Source organism: Pistacia vera, unplaced genomic scaffold (assembly GCF_008641045.1).
Source record: "Pistacia vera cultivar Batoury unplaced genomic scaffold, PisVer_v2 Contig282, whole genome shotgun sequence".
In the NCBI taxonomy this organism is placed as follows: Eukaryota; Viridiplantae; Streptophyta; class Magnoliopsida; order Sapindales; family Anacardiaceae; genus Pistacia; species Pistacia vera.
In genome coordinates this window covers 29,050-55,322 of record NW_022196093.1, presented here as the reverse complement: position 1 = coordinate 55,322, position 26,273 = coordinate 29,050, and the positions used below count along the sequence as shown (strand labels likewise).

General features: G+C 34.7%; 4 protein-coding genes across 4 annotated transcripts; 1 reads left to right on the top strand and 3 right to left on the bottom strand.

The window, feature by feature from the left end:
• Positions 1-2,074: 2,074 nt before the first annotated feature.
• LOC116134080 (probable disease resistance protein At5g66900) lies at positions 2,075-6,064 on the bottom strand. The gene is made up of 5 exons (XM_031419747.1): positions 5,257-6,064; positions 4,414-4,808; positions 3,823-4,169; positions 3,328-3,524; positions 2,075-3,246 (listed from the first exon to the last, which is right to left on the bottom strand). The coding sequence occupies exons 1-5, from the start codon at positions 5,900-5,902 to the stop codon at positions 2,420-2,422; spliced, it is 2,412 nt and encodes an 803-aa protein (XP_031275607.1). The 5' UTR covers positions 5,903-6,064; the 3' UTR covers positions 2,075-2,419.
• Positions 6,065-9,420: 3,356 nt separating this feature from the next.
• LOC116134054 (probable disease resistance protein At5g66890) lies at positions 9,421-13,049 on the bottom strand. Its single transcript, XM_031419701.1, has 6 exons — positions 12,655-13,049; positions 12,275-12,611; positions 11,584-11,987; positions 10,983-11,335; positions 10,485-10,693; positions 9,421-10,385 (listed from the first exon to the last, which is right to left on the bottom strand). The coding sequence occupies exons 1-6, from the start codon at positions 12,910-12,912 to the stop codon at positions 9,556-9,558; spliced, it is 2,391 nt and encodes a 796-aa protein (XP_031275561.1). The 5' UTR covers positions 12,913-13,049; the 3' UTR covers positions 9,421-9,555.
• A 2,959-nt stretch (positions 13,050-16,008) lies between these two features.
• On the top strand, positions 16,009-18,624 carry LOC116134092 (pentatricopeptide repeat-containing protein At4g37170-like). The gene has a single exon (XM_031419761.1). It carries the CDS (start codon positions 16,081-16,083, stop codon positions 18,160-18,162), a length of 2,082 nt encoding a protein of 693 aa, XP_031275621.1. The 5' UTR covers positions 16,009-16,080; the 3' UTR covers positions 18,163-18,624.
• Positions 18,625-20,939: 2,315 nt separating this feature from the next.
• Positions 20,940-24,817, bottom strand: LOC116134069 (probable disease resistance protein At5g66900). The gene is made up of 5 exons (XM_031419712.1): positions 23,996-24,817; positions 23,284-23,678; positions 22,693-23,039; positions 22,197-22,393; positions 20,940-22,116 (listed from the first exon to the last, which is right to left on the bottom strand). The coding sequence occupies exons 1-5, from the start codon at positions 24,639-24,641 to the stop codon at positions 21,290-21,292; spliced, it is 2,412 nt and encodes an 803-aa protein (XP_031275572.1). The 5' UTR covers positions 24,642-24,817; the 3' UTR covers positions 20,940-21,289.
• Positions 24,818-26,273: the final 1,456 nt, after the last annotated feature.

Below are 26,273 nucleotides of genomic sequence, written 5' to 3'. Positions count from 1 at the left end.
CTGTGGCGATTGACGAGAGCTTTCTATGGGCTCTAACATGCTTATATGGATAATAAGTCCTCTGAGAAGAGATCATGATGTATTAAAAAAGTGATCATTGTAGCAGCCATCGTCACTGACATTTTTCCTGGTGGATACACATAAATTGATTGCTCACGGACAGATTAAATTTCATCACAATCTATTTTCATTTGCATGAATCTAAGTCAAGTCATTCAGAAAACAAACCGTGTAGTTAAATTAAATCATAGACTACTATTACCTTGTCACCACTAGATTAAGGTCATAGAGATCATCTTCAATCCGTTTATACAATTCTATCCACATGTCAATGAGGGCAGCGACAGGAATTCTTTGGTTATCAGGACATGAGCCAAGGTCCTTGAGTTCATTATCCAAGGCACCTAAGCTAGTTTGGAGACAAACAAACAGATCAGTGTTAGACTGAAAAGTAGTTCATCCCAAGTCCACTCCTTCACTCTTCTTTCGACTGCACTAACGGCCAGTGGAGATCCCTTACAGGCTCTTAATATCTGTGTTATTGATTCACACCCAATCAAAGTTTGCTTTGGTTGTTCAAAAGAATCAACTTAAGAGTGCAATGGTCTCATTTGTCACTCTATGTTGCTCATGGAATGACTGAAGATTCATAGATGCTTTCTAGCATATACTAATAAAAAATGATTTAGTAGGGGGAAAAAAGGTCCTCATATATAATATATGCATGCTACAAAAGAAGGAAGCAGATAAATAAAAGGGAAAAAGACACATTTGTGATTGTTTGTACTGCAGATTGACAGAGCACCTTATCAAGAAGATTTTGATCTGGAATGTACGAGTTCCCATCTGGTAGGATATCTCAATAACGAAAAAGAGTCAAGGCAGCTTCCTCATTCAGTAGTTTCAAATTATAACCGGAACAAAATTGTGGGAGCACAGATCTTGAAGACACCAAGAGCTTGCAGTTGTGTGATTGGAACTTGAACTTTTGCAATGTGGATTCGGACCCAGAAAAGACATCATCAAGGACCAATTGTGTATACCCTCTAATCCTATTTTCCTAATTACTGATGGCATCTTCATCTGTTTTAAGCTCAGGCACATCACAGGCCTTATGATTGAATATTTTTTGTACAATCACCTTCACAATGGGTGTTGAAGAAACAGTAACAAAGAAAATGCTGTCCTTGAATTTTCCTGTTCAAGTACACCATGTATAATGTGCCATTTCTAGATCAAGACATTTGTACGTAAATGGAAATGCATATAATATAAATTATTTAACTCAGAAGTAAGAAATAAAATTTGCTACATTACTCTCCTGACAACAAATTCTCATTCCACTGGACGGTTTCTTATTACTTTCAGGAGTTCAAAGATTTTGTGACAAAATATTGTCCAACGAGGAGGCCTGTTAATCAAGCGCTATCTCGCTCCACTTGTTCCAGGTTTAGCTATAAAAAGGAAGAAAAAAAAAGGCTAAGCATCTCATTGTATCGGGGCCTGAACTTGTGTGTTTTGTCTTTTACCTCTGAAATTGCTCTTAGTAGCTCCGCGAACACTGCTCCAAGAAAAGCTCCTCCAAAAAATGCAGCTGCCATCACTTGTCTTATCATTGGAGTTTTCAAACAAACTAAGAAAGAAGGAAGCATAATTTTCTCTCTGAAAAAACCATTTTCTCTGATATGCTCTGCCACTGAGACTTAGCCCAACGCAAGAATGTAAGAAACCAATCACTTAAAAGGCGGGCCTGTTCGATAACGATTTTACAAAACAATTTTCCGTTTCCAGGTCTTGGAGACTCTGTGAAAGTTCAAAGTCGTTCGGTATCTACGTGTTTATAGAGTATAAAAGATACTGTTTCTAGTTTACAATCACCCTTGTTTCTGTTTATTGTTTTTAATTAGTTTTGTTTTTCATCTTCTCCATCCTAAGTGTTGCTAAAATATGTTGGTTTTATGAATGTAGCTAGGATATTTCAGTCACTGCATTTTGGTTTACTGTTGGAGAAGTTATAAGCTTCTACATCCTTGAAAGTTTTGGCTTTGTAAGCGTAATACTGTACAAATTTTTCCCAAAACACTGGGACAAACGGCAGAAGCCAAGCAACAATGGACATGTAATCCCACATGACACTGAAACCACTCACCTCATTGCTCTTTTTAAATTACAAGGAACTTTTTCTTTTCTATTTCAGAATATATACATGAAACTAACTTCGTTTAATTTCTCTTTTAGAAATTAAGTGGACAATACCCTAATTCATCCAGAACTTCTGGTTTAGATTATCACTTGAACAGATACATCAAGTACAGAAATGATACACACTACCTCCCCATGAAAATTTTTCTCTCACTTCCATTCTAACATAATTACAAGTCAATGGAACGTGAGGATTATTTGAAATTTCTCACAAATGTTATTTGTAAAGCCAATTTAAGTTGATATCTTCTTTAGGCACTTCTATTCTCATATCTGTGAAAAAGGCCTCTAGGTCTTCCCATTTATAAGCTGTCTCTTCATCGCATTGCACAACCTCCAAATTTTTAAGATTCGTGATTGATGTAGGTAGATCACAACTACAGCAGCCTCTCATGTGGAGTGTTTCTAATCTGTATAACTCACCAATCTGTACTGGCAATTCTGTGATGCTTAGACATTCAGATATATCAAGAAATCTTAAATTGGTTAGGTTCCCAATTGTGTCTGGCAATGCTTCCAGATCAGTACAAGAAGCAAGCCTTAGCACCTCTAAGTTTACCAGCTTGCCAATCCCTTCGGGCAGTTGGGACAGCTTATGACAATTGGTGATGCTGAGATTTTTTAGGGAGACAATATCAGATACCCCGTTAGGCAGTGCCTCAAGATCATTGCAATAGTCAATGTCCATCTCCTTCAAATTTGGAAATGCATCTGAAATTTGGAAGGTAGAACTACTAAAAACCTGACCCACATTGCATAAAACCATGGATAACTTCTGCAGATTCTTCATCTGTATCGTTGTCATGTCAAAGGAAATTGACACTCGCTCCAATCTAATTCTCTTTAGATTTGACAAAGAACCAAGAAGCTGAAAGTTACTTAATTCAACAGGAAGGAATCCGCAACTTGTGACTATCAAGACCTTCAAATTTTCCATCTTCTCCATAAAATTTGGCATGGTGTACTCCTTTGTTCTAACATTCAGAACTACAACTTCAACTGCAGGTGCTTTGATGTCATACCAACTGGATGAGAATGTTTCATCTGCGAATTATGTCCAACTTAGTAATAAGCAGAACAAATAAAAATAAAAACATTTCAGAAGGTGTGTTAGAAATGAAAAACCTGTGGAGATTGACAAGAGACGGGCATTAACCGGGTGCAGATTCTGTTCCAACCACCACGGAGGAAAATTGTTTCCACTTATCTCTATGAATAGTCTTTTCATCTTTTCTACTGGTTCCAATAAGCTTTGATGGATAATTAGCTCTCTGAGAAGATCATGTTGTACAACAAAGTGATCGTTGTAGGAGCCATCATCACTGCCATTTTTTCGGTTGAATAGACATAAATTGATTAGTCAGGATCAGATTCAAATTCTGTAGATATAGCGCAAGAGACTTGCTAAGTTAATAGAATAAATAGTCAGTAGCTCAAATAGACAATTCATCACAATCAATTATCATGTGCAGCAATTGAAGACAGTCATCCATAAAACAAATGACAAAATGCTAAACTTTACTTGTGGCTCCCCAAAACTTTGTTTGCTTTTCCTCCCTATAAAAATATCATTTGAGAAAGCATTTAGTTACATCATAGAGAACTATATAGCCAGCATACCTTGTGACCACTAGATCAAACAGATTTACGTTGGAGAGATCACTAAGGATGGCATAAAGATAATCTTCATCTCTTTTATACAATTCCACCCACATGTCGATGAGGGTAGTGACAGGAATTCTATGGTCCTCAGGAAATGAACCAAGGTCCATGTAACACTCCTTGAGCTTGTCATCTAAGGCATCCAAGCTGCTTTGAAGACAAACAAACAAATCAGTGTTAGAATGGAAAATAGTTGCATCCTGCCATTCCTTCACTCTACTTTTCCAGACTGCTGAAGGCCGCCCACAGAGTGATCTACCAACTACAGTAAGGGCTAGTGGAGATCCCTTACAGACTCTCAATACCTGCAATAAATTCACATCAGATCAAAGTTTGCTGTGGTTGTTCAAAAGGCTTAATTTATAGTGCAATGGCCTCATTTGTCACTGTATGTTGGCTAATGATAGAAAGAGTGATTAAACATGCAAAAAACTTACTAACTCATACTAAAAATGATTTGGTATCCAATAAATGAATAATGAGGATAAAAATAACAAGAAAACAGACACATATCTGCATGTATGTTTGCACTGCAGATTGACAGAGCACCTTATTGACAAGCTTTTTATCTCGAATGTATGAGTCTCCACCCACTGTATAACGGAAAAGTGTTTCAGCAGCTTCGTCATTCAATGGTTTTAAATTATATCCAAAACCCAGTTTTGGGAATACAGATCTTGAAGTCACCAAAATCTTGTAATTGGGCAATTGGGACTTCAACTTGTGCAGCATGGATTCTGATTCAGGCCAGACATCATCAAGGACCAACAATATGGGTGGTGATTGCATTTCCTTCAACAAACGTTCCAAGTCATTGATTGCATGCTCATCTGTTTGAAACTCATACACATCTTTACCCATATGTTGGATTATTTTCCGTACAATAACCTTCACATTGTGTGGTTTAGAAACAGTGACAAAGAAAATGTTGTCCTTGAATTTGTCTGTTGAAATAATGTGTCAGAATGCTTCCAATAAAAATTCTAATGAAATCAAGTGCCACTTCTACATAAAGAAATTTGACATAATGGAAAATCCATGTGTACATATTATCTAATCCAAATCCAGACTTTAGTACATAATGCAAAACTATGATAAATGAAAATTGCTTTATCACTCTCCTAACAACAAATTTTAATGTACAGATACCATAAGCACCAATGGGACAGAGGTTCATTTCAATCATCTAGCAATATAGCAAAAGTGTCAAGAGTTACATAAAGGCCACCGAGTTCAATTCAAGACAATCAGTATGTAAATTCAAAAGTTATCGGAGATGATCATTATAAATAAAATTCCACTCCGAAAGAAGAATTCCAACAAAATATGCAAATTAACTTAACCATAAAGGGCTTAGAAAACAAAAACAGAACCAGTAATATAAATTGATACCTTCAACTTTTTCATCTTTGCAAAGTTTCTTAATCAATGTAGTCTTCCCAGTTCCTCCAGGGGCTGACACAACAATCACTTGCTTGCCATCCCTTAACAATTCCCTCTTCAACTCCTCCAATGGTACATCTAATCCAGGGGTCATCTCCGGAGGATCAGGCACCGAACAAGGTCTAATAATTCCATCTTGACTAAACTTGACACCGATGCTTCCATTACTAGTACATGCGGTGAACGACCTTTGCAGATCTCTCATACCCAGCAGAATTTCTTTGTTGTCTCTGGTCTGTTGTGCTTGCATATCAACCTGAAAGAACCTGTCAATTAAACTATTCAGTTTGATTAGTTTATCAGCATAACGAGTCCTTTTAATGTAATTCCACTTCACTGTTGAGCATCTGCGAACAAGCTGCTCCCCTTCCTTCATTTTCTCAATCATCAATTGAGTTTCACTCTTGGGATAATCCAATAATTCATTATACTTCTCAATTTTTTTGATAACCGAAACATTATTGCTCAAAGTGGATTGTAGTTGCTCCAACTGGGGCTTAAAGTTTTTTGCTTTCTCTCTTGCCTCTAAAACAGCTCTTAGTAGCTCGCCAAACACTGCTCCAATCGCAGATCCTCCAAGTAAGTCAGCTGCCATTCCACCACTTATCTTCAAAACCCAGATACCCAATTCAAGAAATGAACTAATCTCAATTTCAAAATGAGTTTTGCAATAAAGTAAGAAGGAAGAATAATTGTCTCCCTTAAATCAAGGTTTTCTTGTTCACTCTTCTTAACAGTCGCATTTAAAAGTAAAAGAAAGTCAAGAAACCGAAGGTATATTTTTTGGTGGTCCACATTTATCAGCACACACGGTTGCTTTTGTAATTGCAAACGAAGCTTCCTACACCATACATGATCTCACCTCTTGCGAAGCCCCCTCCGAAACATCAATAAAGCTATGGACACCCAAAAACTTGCACCAAAATTATATACCGGCTTACGTATAATATGTCTCTGATTTTTTTAACAATTTTTTTCTAGTCAACGACCGTCCATTAAATTTAAACATTATTCACTCATATGGACATCTGTCCATATTATATGAACGGGAGTCTATATACTAGGGACGGACGTTCCCATTTAAAGGACATCTGTCCATAAGTAAAATAGAATAATTTTTTTTTATAAAAATTAGGGACGGTTGTTTATCTATGATATGATTGTCCCTTCATTTTAGATGAGCATTCATAAATAAGAGACATCTATCCTTAACCAAAATATGAAAATAAAAAAAGAAAAAAATTTGAGACAACCGTCTATAAATTTTGGACGGCCATCCCTTGAGTTTAGACTGGCGTGCATTAAGAATTGATGGCCGTCCCTTAAGTTTAGACTGGCGTCAACATTCTAAACAATAAACACCTCTTCTTCTTCGCCATCTCCTCTCTTTTTCTTCGTTTTCATTCCCCATCTTCTTCGCCTTCTGAATTGCTTGGGAACCCATTATTTTGTTTGTACGTACATTCCTAATGGAAGCATTCTTTTGTCTTCATTCCCCACATAAGTCGAGTTCTCATGGCGTTCTGTTCCCGCCATGAGAACTCGGTTAATTTGGAGGATCTTGCGGGGAAAGATGCCACAGAGAAGTCTGATGTTGCAAGAGAAGCATTTTTAGCAGAACTTGCACTTGATTCTATGAAGGGTGCCCGAGGAGGTAGTGATAACTCGAAGCATGCACATGATAAGACGAAGGATAAAAAAAGAAACAAAGATTTCAGGAAAACCAAGGATTCAAAGGTTTCAAGTTTGTGGTTTTCTTTTGTTTGTATGTACAAAATCCATGATGCAGGTCTAATATTTTCGTATTTTTCAGTCTGTTGGTGGTAATCAGCATGATATGGTTCATGATGAGACGTCTGAACAGGTGTATGTCTTCCTTTTGCTCTTTCTTTGCACATATGCCCTCACTCTTTCTATTACATGCCACCATTTTTTGTAAATAGATGCTATACTGGGAGGGGGTTTATTGTTAATATATTGAATTCATGGATTAGTGCAGTTCGTATCCAGAATCTGATGGTGATCATCCAGATTCAGAGACTGGTGTTTCTGTGAATGGTGATGACTTAAAACTACTGGAAGAGGAATTTAGACGTAAAATTGAGCTTGAAGCTGAGGAAAGAAAGCTCGAAGAAACCTTGGAGTATCAAAGACGAATGGAGCATGAGGCTAAACTGAAACACCTTGCTGAGCAAAATAAAAGATCTGCTCAAACATTTCCAGAAAAGGTGACGGAGGGAATCTGTGATGTTTACTTGGATCATGGTGCTGATGATCTTGAATTGCATGAACCAATCAAACCTCTGACACCAGTAAGCATCCATGTCTCACTCTGTTATATGTGATAAGATAAAGTTGGGGCTACTGGTCCTTAGTTGCAAGTCCATTTCCATTGACAATATCTCAGAGATATGCTAATAGGAATTCCATGCTGTTTATTATAGAGGAAGTAGATTGTTTATCTAAGGAAACCATATGAACTTGAATTTTCCAGGTGCATTTGATGTCGAAGAATGGGTTCCCAAGCAATTCAGAAGGCGAAGAAGATGGGGAATGAAGACAGAGAAAAAGAGAGGAGATGGCGAAAAAGAAGAAGTGTTTACTGCTTAGAATTTTTTATTTTTTATTTTTTTTAAGTTAATGGACATCCCTCCAAACTTAAGGGATGGACGGTCGTCCCCAAATTTTTTTTATTTTTTCATTTTAATATTTTGATTAAAGACGGACGTTCCTTATTTATGGATGTCCGTCCAAAATGAAGAGACAACCGTCCATAACAGATGAATAGTCGTCTCTAATTTTTATAAAAAAAAATTATTCTATTTTACTTATGGACGGGCGTTCTTTAAATAGAAATGTCCATCCTTAGTATATGGATGGGTGTCCATATGAGTGAACGGCTGTCCAAATTTGATAGAAGACCGTTCACTAGAAAAAAATTGTTAAAAAAATCAGAAAAGTGTTACACGTAGGTTGGTATACAATTTCGGTGCAAGTTTTTCGATGTCTGTAGCTTTATTAACGAAATATTAAGGGCGTAAAATAGACGTTTGACTTTGATTCACATAGATCTTAATGGATATATATGAATTTAGACTGTTAAATTTACTCTTAAACTTATAATTAAAGTTATTTATTAATTTAACATTTTATAAGGTCAGAGGTTTTAGAGTTTAGAGTTCTTCAAGACCCCCTTCCCCTTTGCCTAGTTAAATTTAGAACGTAGAATTTGTATTAAAAATACTGAATTTTTAATTTCGTAGACCTTTTTTTGTGGTTATTAAGTGATGAAAACAAATGTAAAACAGAAGATGTGTTTAATTAAAATATTCTCAAATTTTGAGCTATATTTTATTTAATTATTTTAACCCCTAAAAAGGGTCAAATAAGTAATTTTACTAATTTTTCTGTATGTTTTTCCCGATTAGTCAATTTCTTTTAGTATAAAATTGTGAGTAAAACTTAATCTACCCCTCCTAAAGTTTTGAAACTTTGTTTTCGGACAATTATGATGATTGCAGTCAAGTTTCCCCATCAGTTTCAAAAACTAATAAAAAAAGGATGAAAACCCTAACATTGCGATCGAGTAAAAGCAATAATAGATACCCTTATTAATATTTAGGAAATTTAAACTCAGAAACTCATAAATTTTTTTCTTACCTTTTTATTATCAAACCACCAAATGATGGTTTGTATCATCTTGTTCACTTTGACACTTATAATTAGACTTTTCAATAGAAATTCAAACACTCATAGCTCAAGGGAATTTATAAAAATATATTTTTTTTAATGATAATGAAACGTAATTTCAACGACGCTTGATTGACGATTGAACTGAACTGGCTTTAAGTTGTATATGATTGGTTAATAAATTAATGGTTATCTCTACGGCTCTACCTAGATTAAGTCTTCGTCGCCACTCGCCACTAGTGAAGTCCACGAGATGCCCTTTTTCAAGCCCTCTCTCCAAGAAAAGAATTAACTATTATCATTATGTTTCTATTGAAGTTTCCTCGAAGCTGTTTTTTTCCACATCAGACAAGACATAGAGTATGGGCCCAAATATTAAAATAAAGCATTATCATCGTCAAATTCAATGCCATAACATCTGAGTATCATCAAAACTTTCCATGTATTTTTTCTTATAATAATTTTTACTATCATTCCAACATAATAATTACAATTCAACGATGTTCACTGTTTAAGCATGGTGTACAAAGAAAAACCAAAAAAAAATTCTCAGAAATGTTAATTGCGGAGCCAATTCAAGTCGGAATCCTCTTTCACCTCTTCTACCTTTAGATTTGTCAGAAGGGCCTCGAATTGTTCCCAGTTATAGGCTGTCTCTTCGTCGCATCTCACAACTTCTAATTTCTTAAGATTCATAATGGACGCGGGTAGCTCACAAGCAGAGCACCCTCTCATGCTAAGCGTTTTTAAACTGCATAATTCACCAATCTGTATTGGCAATTCGTTGAAGCTTAGACATTCAGATATATCAAGAAAGTTTAAATTAGATAGGTTCCCAATTGTGTCTGGCAAAGCTTCCAACTCAGCGCAGGAAGCAAGCCTTAGCAATTCTAAGTTTACAAGCTTCCCAATTCCTTCAGGCAGTTGAGTCAGCTTATGACAGTTGGTGATGCTGAGCTTGTTTAGGGAGACAATATCACATACCCCATCAGGCAATTCATCAAGATCATTGCAATAGTCAACGTCCATCTCCTTTAGATTTGGAAATGCGTCTGAAACGTGGAAGGTGGAATTCCTAAAAACCTCACCAACATTGCACAAAACCAAGGATATTTTCAGCAGATTCTTCATTTGTATCGCTGTCATGTCAAAGGAAGGAATTGAAACTCGCTCCAATCTAATTGTCTTTAGATTGGATAAAGAACCAAGAATTTTAAAGTTACTTAATTCAGCAAGGAAGAAACCATTATTTGTGACTATCAAGACCTTCATTTTGTCCATCATCTCCATGAAATTTGGCAAGGTGTACTTCTTTGTTTGAATAGTTAGAACTACAACCTCAACTAAAGGTGCTTTGATGTCGTACCAACTGGACGAGAATGTTTCATCTACAAATTATGTCCCATTTTTAGTGAGATGATAAGGACAGAAAAAAAAAAAATACCAAGTATATTTTAGAACATGTATTAGAAATAGAGATAAACAACCTGTGGAGATTGACAAGAGACGGGCGTTAACTGGGTGCAGAGTTTGTTCCAACCACCACTCAGGAAAATTGTTTCCACTTATCTCTATGAATAGTCTTTTTCTCTTCTCTATTGGCTCCAACATGCTTTGATGGATAATCAAATCTCTGAGAAGGTCATGTTGCATGACAAAATGATCATTGTAGCAGCCATTATGACTAGCAGTATTCCTGTGAATAAACAAAAATGGAGTGCTCAGAGGAAATATACAAACTCTACACACATAGAGGTAGATGCCTGTATGATAGAACAAATAATTGGTAGCACAATAGAGAATTCATCACCCTTTATTTTCATTTGCATCAATTGAGATCAGACATCCATAAAACAATTCACAAAACGCTAAAATTTACTAGTTGTTCTCACAACTTCTTGTTTACTTTTCTTCTTTTCTGTCCTGTAAAAATGAATAGAGAAGGGCATTTAATTATATCACAGAGCTCTATATAGCCAGCATACCTTGTGACCACCAGATTAACCAAATTTCGATTGGAGAGATCATTGAGGTTTGCAATGGCATAACGACCTTCGACCAGTTTATACAATTCCATCCACATGTCAATTAGGGCAGTGACAGGAATTCTTTGGTCCTCAGGAAATGAACCAAGGTCCATGTAACACTCCTTGATTTTATTATCTAGGGCATCCAAGCTGCTTTGGAGAGGAACAAGTAGATCAGTGTTAGAATAGAAAATAGTTGCATCTTGAGTCCATTCCTTCACTCTTATTTGCCAGACTTCCTCAGGCTGCCCACAGAGTGATCTGCCAACTACAGTAAGGGCCAGTGGAGATCCCTTACAGGCTCTCACTATCTGAAATTGATTCAAAACAGGTAAAAATAATCGAACTAGAGAGCAATGGTCTCATTTGTCACTATATGTTGGCAAATGATGAAAAAGAGTGAAACAGGCATAAAGGCATACAATCATTTACTAAACATGATTTGGTAGGATAAGAAATGTATTCATATGCACTATATGCATGCTACACAAGAAAACAGGAAATAAACTGAAGACAAATACATATGTGCATGTTTATAACTACAAACTTCACAGAGCACCTGATAGGCAAGATTTTGATCTGGAATGTACAAGGTCCCATCTGGCAGCACTGCTGAATGGTTAAAAAGAGTCATTGAATCTTCTTCATTCAGTGGTTTCAAATTATGTCCAGGACCAAATTGCGGGAATACAAATCTTGATGTCACCAAAATCTTGTAATCAGGCAATTGGAACTTCAAGTTTTGCACCATGGATTCTGATCCAGACCAGACATCATCAAGGACCAACAATATAGGCTCTGACTGTATTTGGTTCAGCAATCGTCCCAATTCATTAAATGCGTCTTCATCAGTCAGAAGCTCAGGCACCTCGCAATCCTTATGTTTAAATATTTTCTGTACAATCACCTTCACATTGGGCGTTTTAGACACAGTGACAAAGAATATGTTGTTCTGGAATTTTCCTGTTCAAGTAACATGTGATAAAAGCTTTAAGATTATTAACTGTCACTTGTACTGTTCTACATAAGGAAAACTGTACAAAATAGCATATTCTACCTAATCTGCACATACATAAAGCAACAAAGAAATGAAATTGCTTCATTACTTTCCTAAACACAATCACTAATGATTCGAACAATTATCAAGCACAATCCCATCTGCCAACCATGTCTCAGTCCACTAGTAAAATTGGTAACTTAATTAATTTACTAAATAACATAAAAAGAAAGCAAGTAATTGCAATTGATACCTTTGACTTTATCATCTTTGCAAAGTTTTTTAACCAATGTAGTCTTCCCAGATCCTCCAGGAGCTGACAACACAATCACTTGCATGCCCTTCTTAAGCAAATCCATCTTTAACTCCTCCAATTGAACATCCAGGCCAGGGGCAATCTGCGGAGGATCAGGCACTGAGCAAGCTCCAATAATTTTAAACGGTTTAAACCCACTTGCGTTTTCTTTACCGTCGGGTCTCTTGAAGATGCTATGCATTTCATTGACTTTCACAAGTGTTTCTTTGGTGTCCCTTAAATGTTGTGCTACCATATCAACCTGAAAGAAACTGGCTATTGAGGTATCCAGTTTCTGGAGTTTGTGAGCGTAAACGATTCTTTTAAAGCAATTCAACCTTACTGTTGAGCATTTGCGGCACAAGTTGCTCGCCTTGTTCCAATTTCCTAATGAACTTACCAGTTTCATGCCTTGGCCGATCCAAATCTCTGTTCAACTTCTCAATTTCTTTGATGATAGGAGTTACAGACTCTAAAGTGGATTTCAGTTGCTTCAAGAGGGACTTGAACATCCATGCTTTAAAACTCGCCTCAACAACTGCTTGTACTAGCGCTCCGAACGCTGCTCCAAGGGCGGCTCCTCCATAGTCCATCATCACTTTCTCTTCAACGAAAAAACAAATCTAAATTCCAGGAAATGAACAAATTTCAGTCTAAATTTTGGAAGAAATTAAGAATGAGACACAAATAGAAGAATTTAAGGAATACGACTCTTCATATGAACATGAGAGAATCGTATTTTTACTTTAGCGTGTACGCAGTAGCTCACTGATCATCCTTTATACGTACATTTGGAACTTGACTTGAAGTTGACGAGGTTTCAGTTTTGCCTCAATTTACAATTTTCAGAATGTTTTTAACTTTTTTTTTTTAATTAAAATTTAAAAACTACTAGAGACTTCTTATATCTTAATAATCAAATAACTAATTTGGATATGGATGGAGGGTAAAGCAAATTTTAGGTTTAGATCTTTTTAAGAAAATGTATATTATTAAACATTAAATAATTAATTTTTAGAAAAGTATAATATTTTATTAACAATTTAATTTCATCTCATCTAGTTTTTATTTATATTGAAGTAACTTTCAATTATCATTACAATATTAATTTAATACTGATTTCAAACTTTTTATATATGTTTTGTTTTTAGTTTTTACGTGTATTCAAATTAATTTAGAAATATTGTTTCTTTACATTTGCTTCGTTAATTATATATAATTGGTTTGATTGATTTTTTATTAAATATATTTTATAAAATAATGTCGACTATATCATTCAAAAGCAACTGTTCAACTCTATTTTATTATTAATAATTCTTCCTTTTTTTTTAGCTATAAAAAAATTCCAGTAAATCCATAAAACAAGACTAAATGCGATAATATATAAATTGATTTAAAAATTAATCTTTATAATAATTGAAAAATAAAAATATTATTGTGGATTAACAATAGATGCAGCTGAACGTGAATCCCTTTCATTGACCTTGTCACGTATTCTTCACAAAATCCAAGTCATTGTGTCAGTCTCGTAGAGATTCGCTAATCAAATGTATTTTAATGTTTTAGTTATTCCCTCTTAATAACCAACAACAACCCACTTTCCTTTGCCAAATAAAACAAAGCAATCACCAAAATTATAATAACAACTTATTGCTGCCAAACAAAATATGATAAATATATTTGATTACCCATAAAAAAAAAAAAAAAGAATAATTTATGCATAAAAACTTGTTTGATTAACTTTACTTTATTCAATCATTCTTTAATGTGGAATCTATGGCAAAGCCCCAAAGCACTCCCACTTTGGCCGACTCTCATTGATAAATGTGTTTGCTTCATCCCCAATCCAAAGAAATTGATTTCCAAAAGTTGATGAGAAGAGTAATAAAACCTTTACATCAGTTTTTTACGTAATTTTCTTATTTTATAATCATTTTATTAATAATAATTTTATTATAATATTAAAAATTATAAAAAAATTTATTTGAATATAGTATATATCAAGTTATGATATAATAAAACTGATATAAAGAGTGGTATAAATGTAACATTACTCTTATAAGAATCTCTTGTTTTTTACATTATTTCTTCTAAATTACAATTGTTAGTTGTCACATCTTTAATATGAAGGTTTTTACATTAATATCCTTGTTATCATTAGAGCATCTATAAATCTATAATAGTGTTTTTTAATTTTATTTTAAAAAGCATTGTAACAGTATTTTTTATTTTAAGAAGCATCTTTAAATAAATAAAGAATATTTTTATTAATTTTTAATATAAAGAAGAAAATTTTTATTCAAATCCAATAGACTTTTTATATTTAAAGAAAAAAGACTTACATAAAAAATGAAATTAATAAATAAAATGCATAAAAACTTGTAATTTATTAATTAAAATTAAGATAGAGAGTGAAATTTGATTCTCTTTGATGTGGAGAGTTAAACTTACTCTTTAATTTATATTTAAAAAATAACAAGTTTGTTAGATTCTTATTTTTATGGATAAACTTTTTATAATAAAGAGTTGAGGTCATATAAATAGTCTTTTGAAGATACTGTTATAAGCTTCTGCATCCTTAAAAGTTTTGGCTTTGTAAGCCTAATATTTTCCAAGTATCTCGGGAAAGTCTGAAATCACCCACCTCATTGCTCTTGTAACAAGGAACTTTTTCTTTTCTATCTCAGAGTATATACAATAAACTAACTTCGTTTAATTTCTCTTTTAGAAATTAAGTGGATTATACCCTAATTCATCCAGAACTTCTGGTTTAGATTATCACGTGAATAGTTACATCAAGTGCAGAAAAGATACACACTACTTCCCCATGAAATTTTTTCTCTTACTTCCATTCTAACACAATTACAAGTCAATGGAGCGCAAGATTGTTTGAAATTTCTCACAAATGCTATTTGTAAAGCCAATTTAAGTTGATATTTGATTACCCAAAAAAACAGTTTGGGATAATCACTCACCATTTGCGTCATCACTGACCATTTCTAACCACCACCTCTGTTCGCACGGCCGACTCTTCAAACCGGATTTTCAGTTGATTTCTTTGTTAGAAATTCTCCCAAACACCGCCATCACGCTCACCACAAGCCACTCTACAAAACCCTTACTTCCATCACCGTCTCTTGCTTGCCAATCGTCGATTGTGCACCGCGAGACGTTTCAACTTCCAAGTCAAATTTTCAGTCGTTTTGGTGTCAAAATTGTCCTTGCCACCACCAATCGACTCCCTGGATCTTCATCTCCAAAAGCCTCAACATTCCTGATCCTGTTTGCTCACCAATCGTCAGTGATTGAAGCTTCCCCACCCTAGGGTTTTTCGAGTTTTGATCGATTAATTAGGTTTGATTCATTCGATTTTTGTGCTTGTTGGGTTGAAAGACGATTGATGGATGTTTATTTGCAGTGTTTACGATTTGTTTGTTGATTTTTTAGTCACCGACACTCCTTAATGCTGGCAATGGAACAGGCTAAGAAGAGATGAAAAAAGAGGGGTTTTTTTTTTTTTCGTAAATCACCGTATTTCCCACCAAAACCGAAGGAAAACATAATATTTACATAATAAAAAGGTATTTTAAAAGTTTATAGATGGGAAAGTATCACTAACCACTACAATTCACCACTTAATAAATATATTCCTTCAAATCATAATGAGCTTTCTATCCCGGGCTCAACCAAAGCCCATATACCTCCTCCTAAACATCACAACCAGGTGAAATTTTTTGTTTACGGCCACTTGAAACCATGAAACCATGAAACCAGGGAAGTTCAGAACCTCAAACACTTGTAATCTGTTTCAACTTAACAAAACCACTTTCTGCTCTTATTCTTCTCAATCTAACCGTCATAAACCTGTTAATCAAAAGTCCTTTTTCAAAATAAACTCCAATGACAGACTCATAACCAGCTTATGCAAAGACAACAAATTTAAAGAAGCGTTAGACATTTTATGCAACCAAAAACGCTTGAAAGAAGCAATTCATGTCCTCCATCAAATCAATCAGCCCTCTGCTTCAATCTATTCCACTCTCATCCAATTTTGCCGCCAAAATTACGCTCTCGAAGAGGGCAAAAGAGTCCATGCACACTTAAAAGCTTCCGGGTTTAAGCCCGGTGTCTTCATATCTAACCGTTTGCTAGATATGTACGCGAAATGTGAGAGTTTAATTGATGCCCAGAAAGTTTTTGATGAAATGAATGAAAGAGATCTTTGCTCGTATAACACTATGATATCCGGTTATGCGAAAGTGGGGTTTCTTGAACAAGCAAGAAATTTTTTCGATGAAATGCCTCAAAGAGACAATTTTTCTTGGACTGCAATGATTTCGGGGTATGTACGTTATAATCAGACAATAGAGGCTTTAGAGTTGTATAGAAGCATGCAAAGAAGTGAAAGTTCGGTGTCGAATAAGTTTACCGTGTCTAGTGCATTGGCAGCAGTGTCAGCTATTCACTGTTTACGTTTAGGTAAAGAGATTCATGGTTATATAATGCGAACTGGGTTGGATTCAGATGAGATAGTTTGGAGTGCTTTGTCTGATATGTATGGAAAATGCGGGAGTATAAATGAAGCGAGGCACATTTTTGATGGAATGTTGGATAGAGACGTAGTTTCATGGACAGCTATGATTGGGAGATATTTTGAAGAAGGGAGGAGAGAAGAAGGGTTTGCTTTGTTTTGTGAGTTGATGAAATCAAGGAGTAGGCCTAATGAGTTTACTTTTGCCGGGGTTTTGAATGCGTGTGCTGATCATGCAGCAGAGGAACTTGGAAAACAAGTTCATGGGTATATGACGAGAATAGGATTTGATCCTTACAGTTTTGCAGCTAGTGCACTTGTTCATATGTACTCTAAGTGTGGAAATGTTGAAAATGCGAAAAGAGTATTTAATGAGATCCCTAGACCAGATTTAGTTTCTTGGACTTCATTGATTGCTGGATATGCTCAAAATGGTCTACCTGATAAGGCTTTGGAGTACTTTGAGTTGTTACTTAAATCAGGTACTCAGCCTGATCATATTGTCTTTGTTGGGGTTCTTACAGCCTGTACTCACGCTGGTTTGGTTGATAAAGGGCTTGAGTATTTCCACTCAATAAAGGAGAAACATGGGCTAACACATACTGCTGATCATTATGCTTGTATTATTGATCTATTGGCAAGGTCTGGTCGGTTTAAGGAAGCTGAGGGCATCATTTCTAAAATGCCAATGAAACCAGATAAATTTTTGTGGGCTTCCTTGCTTGCTGGTTGTAGAATTCATGGAAACCTTGAACTGGCTAAACAAGCAGCAGAAGCATTATTTGAGATTGAGCCTGAGAATCCAGCCACTTACATTACTATGGCCAACATATATGCCGCTGCTGGCATGTGGGCAGAAGTTTCAAAAATCAGAAAGAAAATGGATGACAAAGGAGTTGTAAAGAAACCAGGTTTGAGTTGGATAGAGGTCAAGAGAGAGGTGCATGTGTTCTTAGTGGGAGATACATCTCATCCGAAGTCCAAGGAAATTCATGAGTTTTTGGGCAAGCTTTCAAGAAGGATGAGGGAAGAAGGGTATATTCCTGATACCAATTTTGTGTTGCATGATGTGGAGGAGGAGCAGAAGGAGCAAAATCTCTCGTACCACAGTGAGAAGCTTGCAGTTGCTTTTGGGATTATTGCTACTCCCCCGGGAACAACAATCAAAGTATTTAAGAATTTAAGAACTTGTGTAGATTGCCACAATGCCATCAAGTTTATCTCAAAGATTGTTAAGAGAAAAATAATTGTGAGGGATTCAAATCGGTTCCATAGTTTTGAGGATGGGAATTGTTCTTGTAGTGATTATTGGTGATTCAAACCTTCTGAAAATCCAGCAAGTATCTTTCTATTGCTTTGACACTCCAACCATTTGCAGCACGATTGTCAGAAAAGATTGAACTCACTTGGAGATTTCTGTCCTCTTCAATGTCACTCAGGATGATTAATTGGTGACCCAGGTGTGGGGACAGGGCTATGATCATCAGATTAATTCAGTCTTTTTAAGTTTGTCAGTAGATTAAAAGAGGAAGTTGCTGGTATTTCAAGTTAAGAAGCTATAAACAATGGGATGTTGGAGGTTGGAACCCTTAGCTGCTATGGATTTAAGGCTATAATATCTTTTGGGAAAAAAAGACGAGACAATTGAACAGAAGTTCATTAAGATGAGGGGTTACTGTTAGCTTTTAGTAACTTGCCATGGTTCCTCTGGCCATTGCGGTATGATAAACTGATTGGTGGTCATTAGTTGATTATATTGTAATATCAAATCTCTTACCGTGCTTGTTTCACTCTTTTTAATTATCCTACTTGGATTAAAAAATTTACTTGAAATCATTATTTTAAAAATCAATCCGAGTCAAATAAGATTTTTTCTATGATTGGGACTTGTTTCCTATTATCTTATTTTAATATTTTTTTTCAACTTTATTCAACTAAAAACAATTATATTTCACAATAAAAGTTTATAAATTAATAAAAATACTCTTATCCACACAAGCTACTGCTGGCCCTTAGCAACCACCGCCAGCTGCTGCCGTTGCCATCGATGATCGTCGGTATTGAAACGATGTACAATCGATCGAACTTGACCCATCGTGCGTCGATCTAGCTTTTTTTGGCCAGATTTACGACTAAAGATCTAGCCGTTGGCGACCATATTTTGGCCGTTAACAACGACCAAATTCTAGTTGTAGATCTAGCCGTTTTTCGCATGATCGGCACACAATTGGTCATGTCCAACAAATCGTGTGCCATTTGGTTTGGGTGGATGAGTATTTTTGTTAATTTATAAACTTTTATTGTTGATGATGTTTAGCTAAATTAACAATGTAGGGAGTTAAAAAATCATGTAAATATTTTCAGAAAATGTTTTTAAAAATGTATCAAACAACTATTCTAATTTTTATCCAACTTAAATATAATTTTTAGTTATTATACCAAATACAATCTTATAATCTTATCCTATTTGATTTAATCATATCCTATTTATTCAGATAATTTTTCAAAATAACATTTTTTCCAATAACTTACCAAATGGGCCCTAATTTTTTAAGAATGAAGATAAACCAAGAAAAGATGATGGAGGATATCAATCTCATTTGCTCTACTCAGCTGGATGTTTTTAATTAATTAAGTCGGAATTGCGCACGGCCATGTATGATTTAGCCGAATCGCACGTAGCCGAGTGCGATTTTAGCCAACCGTTTTTTTTTTTTTTTCAGTTTTTGATTATTTTTTTTCAAATTTTTATGGGCCTTTTTCATTTGTGATTCAAAAATAATTTTCAAAAACTAAAGTATGATTCAAATTTTAGTTGTATTTTAATATTTGAAAATGTGTCTAATATAAAATTTAAAAATTGTTTTCAGATTAAAAGCAGTAGAAAACTATAAAAATGACTTTTAATGTTTTTAATTTTACATTAGTTTTTAGGATTGTATTTAAAAACTATTTTTGAAAAACAATTCTAATCATTTTTACCAAACGCATTTTCATAAGATTTATTATATCTCTTGTTAAGAAAAAAATTTATTTAAATCCTTTATTAATTGGGTCCTATATATATATATATTTTTTTTTTTTTTGGAATTTTTTGTTTTCTTATTTACAATTTTTCAGTTTTTTTTTTCCTCTTTCAGAAATTATATCTTTATATAATTTCATAAAATATATAATATATAATATATGAAATATGAAATATTGTTTTGTATTTTTATAATTTTTAGATATTATTATAAATGAAAAGGTTTTTGCATTTTTTATTTTTATTTTTTTTTATGGAAACACATATACTTTAAGTGAAACCTCCATTCTATAGAAATTGAAGATAGGGGTTTAAGTGGTTAATTCCTAAATTGGTGAAGACAATTGTCATTTGCCTGTATTTTAGGGGTATAATCGACATTAATCCTATACTATATATTGTGTGAACGGTTTCACCATTAATACTAACATTGGAATTTTAACGATGGGTAAGTAAATGTTCTTTTCAAAGATTGCCGGTGAGAAAATGTAGATTCCTTAAACTTTTCTTTCACTTTATTATAACTTTATTGTAATAAAGTTTACCATATTACTTTAATTTAATTTAGTGACACAATTATCTTCAATTCATACTTTTTGTTTGTTTTCACAATTTTATTAGTTGCAAAAGTGTATAACTCCACCAATGGAAAATCCAGGCCAGGGGTCTCCGGAGGACCAGGCACTGAGCAAGCTCCAATAATTTTAAACGGTTTAAACCCACTTGCGTTTTCTTTACCGTCGAGTCTCTTGACGATGCTATGCATTTCATTGACTTTCACAAGTGTCTCTTGCCTGTTGTGCGACCATATCAACCTGGCTATTGAGGTATCCACCTCATTGCTCTTTGTAAACCATGAAACCAGCTTCGTTTAATTTCTCTTTTAAAAATTAAGTGGACAATACCCTAGTCGAGCCAGAACTTCTGGTTTAGATTATCACTTGAACAGCAACATCAAGTACAGAAGAGACATACACTACTTCCCCATGAAATTTTTTCTCTCACTTCCATTCTAACATAATTACAAGTCAATAGAGCGTATAGTTTTATTCGTACAAGAACAAAATCTGAAGAGAGAGAATGCAAAAATGACTTAAGAGAGACTGCAAACTCACACAAATCTTTATTGAATCAGCAGCAAATATATACAAGATTTTGTAATAGAAATACTTTAACAAACTTGCTAAAAAAACTGAACACGACTCCACTAACAGCTTATCCACTATTGAAATAACATACTCCTAAAAACAAGCACATGACCAGCACTATTTCAAAGACTTGAATCTGGAAACACACACCTTTAACAACTTTCAACACCAAATCAGCAACAACACATTAGCAGCAATCCTTGACCAAATCAGCAGCTGAGCCATATTCTCAACAGAGCGTGAGGATTGCTTGAAATTTCTGACAAATATTATTTGTAAAGCCAATTTAAGTTTATCTCTTCTTTAGGCACTTCTATTGTCAGATATGTGAAACAGGCCTCTACTTCTTCCCATTTATAAGCTGTCTCTTCATCGCATCGCACAACCTCCAAATTCTTAAGCTTCGTAATTGATGTGGGTAGATCACAACTACAGCAGCCTCTCATGAAAAGTTTTTCTAATCTGTATAACTCACCAATCTGTACTGGCAATTCTGTGATGCTTAGACATTCAGATATATCAAGAAGTCTTAAATTGGTTAGGTCCCCAATTGTGTCTGGCAATGCTTCCAGATCAGTACAAGAAGCAAGCCTTAGCACCTCTAAGTTTACCAGCTTGCCAATCCCTTCGGGCAGTTGGGACAGCTTATGACAATTGGTGATGCTGAGATTTTCTAGGGAGACAATATCACATACCCCATCAGGCAGTGCCTCTAGATCATTGCAATAGTCAATGTCCATCTCCTTCAAATTTGGAAATGCATCTGAAATTTGGAAGGTAGAATTACTAAAAACCTGACCCACATTGCATAAAACCAAGGATAACTTCTGCAGATTCTTCATTTGTATCGTTGTCATGTCAAAGGAAATTGAAACTCGCTCCAATCTAATTCTCTTTAGATTTGACAAAGAACCAAGAAGTTGAAAGTTACTTAATTCAACAGGAAGGAATCCACAACTTGTGACTATCAAGACCTTCAATTTTTCCATCTTCTCCATAAAATTTGGCATGGTGTACTCCTTTGTTCGAACATTTAGAACTACAACTTCAACTGCAGGTGCTTTGATGTCATACCAACTGGATGAGAATGTTTCATCTGCGAATTATGTCGAACTTAGTAATGAGCAGAACAAATAAAATAAAAACATTTCAGAAGGTGTGTTAGAAATGAAAAACCTGTGGAGATTGACAAGAGACGGGCATTAACTGGGTGCAGATTCTGTTCCAACCACCACGGAGGAAAATTGTTTCCACTTATCTCTATGAATAGTCTTTTCATCTTTTCTACTGGTTCTAATAAGCTTTGATGGATAATTAGCTCTCTGAGAAGATCATGGTGTAAAACAAAGTGATCATTGTAGGAGCCATCATCACTGCCATTTTTCCGGTTGAATAGACATAAATTGATTAGTCAGGATCAGATTCAAATTCTGTAGATATAGAGCAAGAGACTTGCTAAGTTAATAGAATAAATAGTCAGTAGCTCAAATAGAAAATTCATCACAATCAATTATCATTTGCAACAATTGATGACAATCATCCATAAAACAAATGACAAAATGCTAAACTTGTGGCTCCCTGAAACTTTTTGCTTTTTTTACATAAAAAAAAAAAAAAAAATCATTAGGGAAAGCATTTAGTTACATCATAGAGAACTATATAGCCAGCATACCTGGTCACCACTAGATCAAACAGATTTACGTCAGAGAGATCACTAAGGATGAGATAAAGATTATCTTCATCCCTTTTATACAATTCCACCCACATGTCGATGAGGGCAGTGACAGGAATTCTATGGTCCTCAGCAAAAGAACCAAGGTCCATGTAACACTCCTTGAGCTTATCATCTAAGGCATCCAAGCTGCTTTGGAGACAAACAAGCAAATCAGTGTTAGAATGGAAAATAGTTGCATCCTGCCATTCCTTCACTCTACTTTTCCAGACTGCTGCAGACCGCCCACAGAGTGATCTACCAACTACAGTAAGGGCTAGTGGAGATCCCTTACAGACTCCCAATATCTGCAATGAATTCACATCAGATCAAAGTTTGCTTTGGTTGTTTAAAAGGCTCAATTTATAGTGCAACAGTCACATTTGTCACTGTACGTTGGCCAATGGTAGAAAGAGTGATTAAACATGCCAAAAACTTCCTAACTTATACTAAAAATGATTTGGTATTCGATACATGAATAATGAGGATAAATAGGAAAAGGAAACAGACACATATGTGCATGTATGTTTGTACTGCAGATTGACAGAGCACCTTATTGACAAGCTTTTTATCTCCAACGTATGAGTCTCCACCCACTGTATAACGGAAAAGTGTTTCAGCAGCTTCGTCACTCAATGGTTTTAAATTATATTCAAAACCAAGTTTTGGGAATACAGATCTTGAAGTCACCAAAATCTTGTAATTGGGCAATTGGGACTTGAACTTGTGCAGCATGGATTCTGATCCAGACCAGACATCATCAAGGACCAACAATATGGGTGGTGAACCCATTTCCTTCAACAAACGTTCCAAGTCATTGATTGCATGCTCATCTGTTTGAAACTCACACACATCTTTACCCATATGCTGGATCATTTTCCGTACAATAACCTTCACATTGTGTGGTTTAGAAACAGTGACAAAGAAAATGTTGTCCTTGAATTTTGCTGTTGAAATACTGTGTTAGAATGCTTTTGATAAAAATTCTAATGAAATTAAGTGCCAATTCTACATAAAGAAATTTGGCATAATGGAAAATCCATGTTTACATATTATCTGGCAATATGGCAAAAGTGTCAAGATTTTACATAAAGGCCACCGAGTTCAATTCAAACACAATCAGTATATACATTGAAAAGTTATCGGAGACGATCATTATAAATAAAAATCCACTCCGAAAGAAGAATTCCAACAAAATGTGCAAATTAACTTAACCATAAGGGGCTTAGCAAACAAAAAGAGAACGAGTAATATAAATTGATACCTTCGACTTTTGCATCTTTGCAAAGTTTCTTAATCAATGTAGTCTTCCCAGATCCTCCAGGGGCTGACACAACAATCACTTGCTTGCCATCCCTTAACAATTCCCTCTTCAACTCCTCCAATGGTACATCTAATCCAGGGGTCATCTCCGGAGGATTAGGCACCGAACAAGGTCTAATAATTCCATCTCGACTAAACTTGACACCAATGCTTCCATTACTATTACATGCGGTGAACGACCTTTGCAGATCTCTCATACCCAGCAGAATTTCTTTGTTGTCTCTGGTCTGTTGTGCTTGCATATCAACCTGAAAGAACCTGTCAATTAAGCTATTCATTTTGATTAGTTTACGAGCATAATGAGTCTTTTTAATGATATTCCACTTCACTGTTGAGCATCTGCGAACAATCTGCTCGCCTTCCTTTATTTTCTCAATCATCAATTGAGTTTCACACTTCGGATAATCCAATTTTTCATTGTACTTCTCAATTTGTTGGATAACCGAAACATTATTCTCCAAAGTGGATTGTAATTGCTCCAACTGGGGCTTAAAGTATTTTGCTTTCCCTGCTTCCTTTAAAACAGCTCTTAGTAGCTCCCCAAACACTGCTTCAACCGCTGGTCCTACAAGTAAGTCAGTTGCCATTCCACCACTTCTCTTCAAAACTCAGATACCCAATTCAAGAAATGAACTAATCTCAATTCCAAAATGAGTTTTGTAATAAAGTAAGAAGGGAGAATTAATAATTGTCTCCCTTAAATCAAGGTTTTCTTGTTCTCTCCTCTTTAAAATAGAAGAAAGTACTCGAGTAGTTCGCCCGGGAGTTTCCTCCCCTACGTTGTTTCTTTTTTCTCTTTTCTATACATTTACCGGGTTTACCCAAAAAAAAAAAAAAAAAGCCACTGCTTTTTTTGTTTTTAATCGAATAAAAGGGGAAAAAAATGTTGAAGTAAAAATATTAAAATAACTTCTATAAAATTTTAAGTTATTTTTTATTCCTTTTTTAAGAAAATTATAATATTTTATTAACAATTTAATTTCATCTCATTTAGTTTTTATTTATATCGAAATAACTCTAAATTGTCACAACAATATTAATTTAATTCTCATTCCAGACTGTATATATTTGTTTTGTTTTAGCGTGTATTTAAATTAGTTAAGAATTATTGCTTCTTTAAATTTGTGATAATATATAAATCGATTTAAAAATTAATCTTTATAATAATTGAAAAATAAAAATATTATTGTGGATTAACAATACATGCAGCGGAACGTGAATTACTTTCATTGACTTATCACATATTCTCTACAAAATTGAAGTCTTTGAGTCAGTCTGCTAGTGCTTCGCTAATATTTTAATATTTTTCTTGCAATCATTCTTTTATGTGGAATTTATGGCAAAGCACTCCCTCCCTCTCAGCTCTCACTTTTGCTGACTCGTAAAAATGTTGCACAAGTTTGCTTCGTCCCCAATCCAAAGAAATTGATTTTCCAAAAGTTAAAAAGCTTTCATTAATTATGTTTATGAGAATCCCCTGCCTTTTACATTATTTCTCCGAAAATTCAATTGTCAGTGGTCACATCTTTATATATGAAATTTTTATATTAACATCTTCGTTTCGTTATGTGTATGAAAATTCTGAAAACTTATCTTTAAGGGGGTTTAGTTCAAAAATTATTATATTATTGAAAATATTATATTAATGAGAAGATAAATTACTTTGAAAATTATTAGAAATATTATGTTAAATATGTTTAATTAGATTGAAATAAATTGGTAAATATATTATATTAATATATTTAATTGTGAAGAATAAAAGAATTTTGAGAGAAGCTTTTTACTTAGATAAAAGTTTAAAAATTAGCCAAAACAACTCAACCACCCAATATGATTGCTGACCGTCAGCCACCACTGTTAAAAAAGTGTTTCAGTAGCTTCGTCACTCAATGGCTTTGAGGATGAGAAAAATAATTGCGAGGGATTCAAATGGGTTCCATAGTTTTGAGGATGGGAATTGTTCTTGTAGTGATTATTGGTGATTCAAACCTTCTGAAAATCTAGCAAGTATCTATTCTATTGCTTTGAAACTCCAACCTTTTTCAGCACGATTGTTAGATAAGATTGAACTCGCTTGGAGATTTCTGTCCTCTTCAATGTCACTCAGGAAGAATAATTGGTGACCCAGGTTTAGGAAAGGGCTACGATCATTAGAGTTGATTCAGTCTTTTAAAGTTTGTCAGTAGATTAAAAAAGGAAGTTGCTGGTATTTCAAGTTA